We start from the raw sequence: 7,102 nt of genomic DNA, 5'->3' as shown, positions 1-7,102 counted from the left end.
CCTGGAGATTAGCTTGCCCTGGATGAATATACGTTATCTATATACTGACCTGCTTTTCACATGGATTAATGGAGAACCAGGAAAAGGCTTTCTACGTGATGGCTTACGTGACAGTATTGCGAAGGAACACCTTTGATTTTCAGTTGCCTAAAACTACCACTCCGCAGATTGTACCAGTTCAAGTTACCCAGGCCTTTGATAAATCCATGCAGTAAAATCTCTTCACCATTAAACGCCACAGGACGAGTGGTATCGATAGGTTCGGATTGATGAACGATCGTTTCGTGCACCCACTGCTCTTTCTTGTCAGCAATGCTGGCTTTGAAGATCCAAATGTCCATTCTTTTCCTGTCTTGATCCAATTCATAATCCAAGTCCACCAAGCATAATTCACCTCCTAGTTCCACCAGATATAAGTTAAACCAATTCTTTTCTGAAACACTTTCTGGTAGAGAAATGGCTTCGAAGATTTCATTTCCAACATCAAAGGAAACAATTGAGAAACTAGATGGACCACCAGGATCAGTAGAATCAGCTGTAATCCAGTAAAAGAACCCGCCAGCAAACACCGCTGGCTGGTGGTGTAGAAAGCGAAAACAAGGATGGTACCTTACTGTCCTCCAAGAATTATTGCCCGTTGTGAATATTTCAATCCTGAGATTATCCGTAAAAGGGTACTCTCCTTCCAGAGGCTCCAGAAATTTGATGACCTTATGTTTACCACTCATTCGATCAAACCCAAATCCGCAGCTCAAAGATCGAATGCCCTCAGCATCAATATCTGGGAGTCTGGCTATGTTTTTGGTGCTAGGATTGCAAACATGAACACCACCATGGAGACCATAAAAGCAAACCAAGCCATAGCATGAAGGTAAAATCTGGTAAGAGTCGAAACTTACAGGAGCAGAGTACTCAACAACCGCAAGCTCATCATTGTCTCTGACGGTGAGGATGTGAACTATGCTGTTAAGATTTCCATGCTGCATGCATGAAAGGATTAAGCAGACATCATTACCTTCATCTGCACCGTACTTGAGGTGGGTAACAATAAAACGTGGATCCCTGATGAAGGAGCGACAAAGCTTGTTTAAGGCCTTGAATCTCGCTAGAGATTTTACTGGAAGTCGAACGAGAATGTCAAAGATTACAGGGCTTGGCATGGAAGCCATTTCTTCTAGGTTCGTTCTCTGGAGGTAGATTTCCATTTATACATACAATCCATTGGACTTTCCTTTACCCTTTTTTTACAGAAATTACTGACCTTAAACTAGAGGCTTATTGGGAACGAAAATCAATCATTTTCCGCAATCAAATGTTTATAAATGTTTAATTTGTGGGTCAGTGAAAAATTGAAGAAGTCATTTGTATATATATTACCAGTTCGGTGCTGTGATAATCAAGGTTCTTGTCATTATGTGTGAACTCTGTTCATCATGGTTTCAACTTCCATCTACAGAAAACACAATTACTTTTGATTTTGAAGGTGAAAGTGGACCAGTTGGGCCAGAAGTCTAATTTATTACCAGGAAGTGTTCAAGGCTGTGCCCGCCAGTCTTCAAAAGGTGTCTGTTTTAAAGATTGCATTTCCATTTTCCAACCAAGAAATTAATTCAGCCTTGGTTTATGATGCATGGCCTGTCCGCCCCTAAAATATACAAACGTGCAACAAATGATTTAATTTGTGCATAGTCAACATTAGACAACGCATTGATTTTAATTACTAAAATAAATAACTATGGTAAATTGTATGAGCGGAGAAATTCTCTGGAGGATGTGACTTGATCTTTCATGGGCCTAGTCCGACGTTGTAGCCATGGAAAAGTAGACCCACTAAGGCAGTAACTAGAATTTGGACTTAATCAGATTCGGCTCATGCGATGAGGTTCAGATCTTTAGGCTTCCCAAGTGTATTCCAACTTTGTTATTGGGCCCATAACGAAGACTTTTCCCTGCGCCCTTCTTCTCTTTTGCCACCTCTTTTTTGTGTTAGCCTTGATATTTGGGCCCAAGTGCTAGGAAAAAGGAAGAGAAAGAGCCTGGAGAAGTAAATATATTTGATTTAGGGATATTTTTTAATCCAATCTTTAATTATTGCATGCGCGTGTGTACATATATAATAAAAGTTATATTTATAAATTATGATTAAAAATGTATTATAAAATAAGCGATGGAATCTTATATGTATAAAATTCATTAATTAATTGTAAAAATAATTTTGTTGGTTAATGGAAGGTTAATGGAATATAGAAAACATCACACTTCTAGTGGTAGTACCATCAACAACCTGGAAGGTTAATGGAAACCTTGTGCTAATGACCCTAAGCAGTAAGCACCGACTTGAAGTTATAGACTGTCAAATGAATTGATTGATGAGTTAACAAAGAAGCAGACAAAAGCACGAGGCCCCCGGCACACGAACAGAGGACCTGGGCGCAGCATGACTCAGTAAATCACGCCACTATGTTTGGAAAATGGAAGGGTGCGGGGTCGGTGCTTGGTTTATCTTCAATAAGTAAACCAAACTATATTGTTTTATCACCCTTTTACTAACTTATAGGTAGGGAAAGATACATTATACCAGAAAACAGATTCCTTCTCTTGAGCAGCAGAAAGGTTAACATGATTTCCAACAATGTTAATGAGATTGGGCCACCTCGCACATGGCTTATAAAACACCTTCATATGGTGTGTTTTTAGTGTAAAAGATTTCCAATATTTCGAGTTACCAGTTGATTTTTTTGGCATGTAAGACATGTTAATGTTGATAATTGGAACTTTGGGTAGTCAAAATCTAAAGCAATTCATCCCATTAATTAAACGATTATGATGTCAATTAAGAATAAGGTCGACCTCATTGAGGTGGAGTGGTTGATTTTCATCATGGATTTTGCCATGTGTTTAGAGAAACCTGCATCTTCTGTAGGCACGTGAAGGGGTTCTTTTCAATCACAAAATGAAGTTTAAGGTGTATCACAATTAACATAATTATGTTCACATGACTTAGCTCAATTGATAAGTAAATGATTTTTCTTTTGAAAAGAATTATTAATATAATAATAAATTTATTATCTAAACTTTGTTTGAATTCCATTATAAAATATCTTAATCTTATTTAGTTAAATCAATAATGCAAGATATTCGTTTATAAGATATTTATTAACGTTTCTAATCAATTGTAGGCCAAAATCTTAGAAATAATGAACAATTGGAGGAGGATACTTGAAGAGGAAAGAAAGGAACTTGAAAATTCTAAACTTCTAATGCTTGCCTTTAAAAGGAGAAATATGATATGCAACAGATCACATGATGGGATCAATTAATCAAAATTAGAAAAACCATAAATTAATTCAAGATGCCATGATTTTTTTAAGTGTAAACTACCTAAAGAAAACATAGTATTTCGCTAAGAACTGCACATAAATCAAACAAAACAGTATCCAATGTAAGAAAAAAAAAAAGAAGAAGCAGAATTTATGCAAGCGTGACATAAGGGGTGAAGGCTCTAACACCAAAATGAAGCTCATTCAGTGGGAAAAATGGAGAATGGAGGACCCACAAAAGCAACCACATCTCCTTCTTTTAGCCTCTTTGTCAAGCAGTGGAAGACCCCTTTATTCCTTGCCCTTTTTATTGCTTTGGGTTCTCATTGTGACTTTGAATCTTTTATTTTGTCTCCATTTACATGTTTAAGAAAAGAAAAAGTTTTCCCATCATCAAATCTGATGTTAGCAGAAAAGAAGTAGCACTAGATTTTTATTCTTTAAGTCAAGATTGATGATTTCCCTCAGCTTTTGGTCATGGATTACCAAATGCTGCCGTGATGTACGCTCAATTAGTGATGATTTTTAGGCACCAGAGCAAATCGAGAGTGGGTAAACGGAAAAGCTCCAAATCCTCTTAAACCTTTTGACTTTAGATGAATTTTCAACTGACCTTTAACATGTTCATTCATGCTAAGAGGAAGAACAGGAAATAATAAAGGCTTGTTAATCTAGCTCACTTTGTTCATCAAAATCTGTCTCCCAGTCTGAGCTCTGACAAATTCGAGTAGCAGTTTCATTTGTTTTTTACAGTAGAACTAAACTCGGAAACCGTGGACTGTCAGGGAGTCAGGACTAAATAAATATGATCAAGTCCCAGCAAACAACTCACGACAAAATACGTGTTAAATTTCGTGGTTGTGTTGTCTCCATGGATTGAAGTACAGCAGTAACCCTCTCCTTTGTATAGATTAGCTTTTTGATAGCTTCCTGAGGGAGGATCTAGAAAATAATGGACACTACCGCACTGGTAAAATGGAAGTGAAATGGACGGCCATAAATGACATGTAGGTTGTCCCCATACCCTACCCTGTCAAGCATCAGTAAGACAATGGAAATCCCATCTTTTTCTGTTGGGGCACCGCCCCAAATGAGGGCATTAAAGGCTTTTCGATTCCCTTCTTTTGTGAAAGAAACCACCCCATAGGTAATTTAATGAAGAAAACAGCTATACGGTAGAAAGAGCTCAACCACATAAATATTTATTATTAATAGTATTCATTTTATTATTTTTTAAAAAAAAGCAAAATATAGTGACCTCTACTTCTGCCGCTATATAAACCTCTAGGTCTCTTTTGAAGCTTAGTTTTGGTTTGATTCTTTGCTCATTTTGGAGAGGGAGAGAGAAGAGATGAAGCACTGGGGTCTGGCTTTGTTTGTTTTTCTTTTGTTTCAAGAGCAAGGAAGTTTTGTGCAAGTGGAAGCTGATGATGGGTTTGTCAAAACTAAAGGAATGCAACTTATGCTGGATGGGAGCCCTTTCTATGCAAATGGGTTCAATGCTTACTGGCTTATGTACATGGCTGCTGATCCATCTCAGAGAAGCAAAGTCTCAACTGCATTTCAAGAAGCTAAACAGCATGGCCTCAACATAGCCAGAACTTGGGCTTTCAGTGATGGTGGAGACAGACCTCTTCAGTACTCACCTGGTTCCTACAATGAGCAAATGTTCCAGGTTAAAAAAAAAAATTCAGATTAAACTTTTGGTCCATGTCTTGTCGATGATCTGGGTTCTGATTGCTTTTCTTTTTCTTTCCTTGAAGGGATTGGATTTTGTAGTGTCTGAGGCTAAGAGATATGGGATTAAGCTAATCTTAAGTTTTGTGAATAACTATGATCAATTTGGAGGGAAAAAACAGTATGTGAACTGGGCAAGAAATCAAGGACAGTCCATTGGCTCTGATGAAGATTTCTTTACAAACTCTGTTGTGAAGGAATACTACAAGAACCATATCAAGGTCAGTCACTGTTCTCCCTTCTCTTTCTCTTACTCTCCCTGTCTCCATCTCTGATATAAAACATTTTGAACGTTTTGCCTGTTTCATCTTTTCCTTCTTCTTTCTATGACTATGAGTGAGTAATAGAAACGGCTGCCGGTTGGTGAAATCAAAACTTTTTCTACATTACTAAGATGGATTTTGCATTGATTAAGTAATTTATTAGTAGTAAATTGGACAGTGGTAGATGAACCTTTCCGGCTCTAGCTGGTAAAAGCAGCAATGTCATTTAACACAGCATACAGACATATAACTTCCATGCAACTGATGAAATTATTGCCTGCATCATGCATTAAAATAATTTCTAAATAATGACAAACAGGAAAATTAAATACATAGAAACTAACTCATTCTGATAATCTCTCTCTCTCTCTCTCTTTGGTGTGTTTGTAATTAGACTGTTCTTACAAGAAGAAACAGCCTGACTGGAGTGGCTTACAAAGACGAACCAACAATAATGGCATGGGAGCTTATGAATGAGCCTAGGTGCTACTCGGACCCATCAGGAAGGACCATGCAGGTAAGGCAATCAATTTCATCATGTTTCCTCTAGGTTATTTTCAATGCAATATTTTTGACAAATTCCTTAAAACTATTTTCTCATTTCAATTTAATGTGAATGGTCTTAGGTTTTAGTTAGTGCTTTTTGCTTACCCCCATGATATCCATTATAGTGGCGTTCGAAGTTGCACCTGCTCAACTTTTAGTAGCATTTTTTAATTAGATGGAGTGGCATTTACCTGTCTCCCATGTTCAAATGTGTCATGGTGGCCTGATGGGACTGGTAACCTAGTCCATTATTTGACTTGATTATGTTTGTTGAACAGGCCTGGATTACAGAGATGGCTTCTCATGTGAAATCCATTGATGGTAATCACTTGCTAGAAGCTGGTTTGGAAGGGTTTTATGGCCCATCATCGTCTCAAAAGCAGCAGTTTAACCCTAACTTCCAAGTAGGAACTGATTTCATTGCAAACAATCAGATCCCAGGCATTGATTTCGCTACAGTTCACTCTTATCCCGACCAATGGTAATGCAAGAGAAATTTTACACCTTGAAGCCAACCCAATGTACCCAATCCTTCCCTGAACCTGAATGATTTTGCTTGTTGGGCAGGTTACAAAGCTCAAGCGATGAAAGCCAAATTGCCTTCCTGAATAATTGGCTGAACAATCACATCCAGGATGCTCAGAACATCCTCCAGAAGCCAGTGCTGTTTGCTGAGTTTGGAAAATCATTAAAAATCTCTGGTCCTAGCCAAAGAGACGAGCTGTTCAACACTGTGTACACAGCAATTTACTCTTCGGCTAGGGGAGGAGGTGCAGCAATCGGTGGATTATTCTGGCAGCTTTTCGCTGACGGAATGGACTCTTTCCGAGATGGGTACGAGGTAATCCTGAGCGAAGGCACCTCGACCGTCAACATCATCACTCAAGAGTCTCAGAAACTCAATCGGATTAGGAAGATGTATGTGAGGTTAAGGAACATCGAGAAATGGAAGAAAGCTAGGGATGTCAGAAGGGCACAATGGTGGGCTGGGAATGGTAACAGTAACACAGGAAATTGAGACAGAGAAGTCCTCATGGTGTTTGAATAGTAAAGTATAAGAGAACAAAAAAAGTTACTAGTTGATGTCCTACTATTTTATAACGAGGTTTTGTTTTAAGGAGGCGAATTCTCTCCTAGAAATGAACTGTAATCATCAAAGCTAAAAGTGTAATAGATTCTGTGATTAAGTACTAATTTGATGAACCAACTTATTTTGTGCTGTAAGCTAGAATAGTG

The 7,102-nt window shown here is 38.1% G+C and overlaps 2 protein-coding genes across 2 annotated transcripts; one reads left to right on the top strand and one right to left on the bottom strand.

Annotated features, from left to right (window-relative positions):
* Positions 1 to 6: 6 nt before the first annotated feature.
* LOC110417328 (F-box protein CPR1-like) lies at positions 7 to 1,169 on the bottom strand. The gene has a single exon (XM_021429617.2). It carries the CDS (start codon positions 1,167 to 1,169, stop codon positions 66 to 68), a length of 1,104 nt encoding a protein of 367 aa, XP_021285292.1. The 3' UTR covers positions 7 to 65.
* A 3,443-nt stretch (positions 1,170 to 4,612) lies between these two features.
* LOC110417327 (mannan endo-1,4-beta-mannosidase 7-like) lies at positions 4,613 to 7,090 on the top strand. The gene is made up of 5 exons (XM_021429616.2): positions 4,613 to 4,995; positions 5,084 to 5,278; positions 5,715 to 5,837; positions 6,145 to 6,347; positions 6,434 to 7,090. The coding sequence occupies exons 1-5, from the start codon at positions 4,672 to 4,674 to the stop codon at positions 6,882 to 6,884; spliced, it is 1,296 nt and encodes a 431-aa protein (XP_021285291.1). The 5' UTR covers positions 4,613 to 4,671; the 3' UTR covers positions 6,885 to 7,090.
* The last annotated feature ends 12 nt before the right edge of the window (positions 7,091 to 7,102 follow it).

This window comes from Theobroma umbraticum, unplaced genomic scaffold (genome assembly GCF_002168275.2).
Source record: "Theobroma umbraticum cultivar Fairchild unplaced genomic scaffold, ASM216827v3 scaffold_51.0, whole genome shotgun sequence".
In the NCBI taxonomy this organism is placed as follows: domain Eukaryota; kingdom Viridiplantae; phylum Streptophyta; class Magnoliopsida; order Malvales; family Malvaceae; genus Theobroma; species Theobroma umbraticum.
This window is presented reverse-complemented; position numbering and strand designations above follow the sequence as displayed.

Bases quoted from the DNA above. Each gene is read 5' to 3' on its own strand.
- LOC110417328 (XM_021429617.2), bottom strand. From the start codon at position 1,169: ATGGCTTCCATGCCAAGCCCTGTAATCTTTGACATTCTCGTTCGACTT.
- LOC110417327 (XM_021429616.2), top strand. From the start codon at position 4,672: ATGAAGCACTGGGGTCTGGCTTTGTTTGTTTTTCTTTTGTTTCAAGAG. The intron at 5,279-5,714 runs GTCAGTCACTGT...GTTTGTAATTAG, and splicing joins ACTACAAGAACCATATCAAG to ACTGTTCTTACAAGAAGAAA. The intron at 6,348-6,433 runs GTAATGCAAGAG...CTTGTTGGGCAG, and splicing joins CACTCTTATCCCGACCAATG to GTTACAAAGCTCAAGCGATG.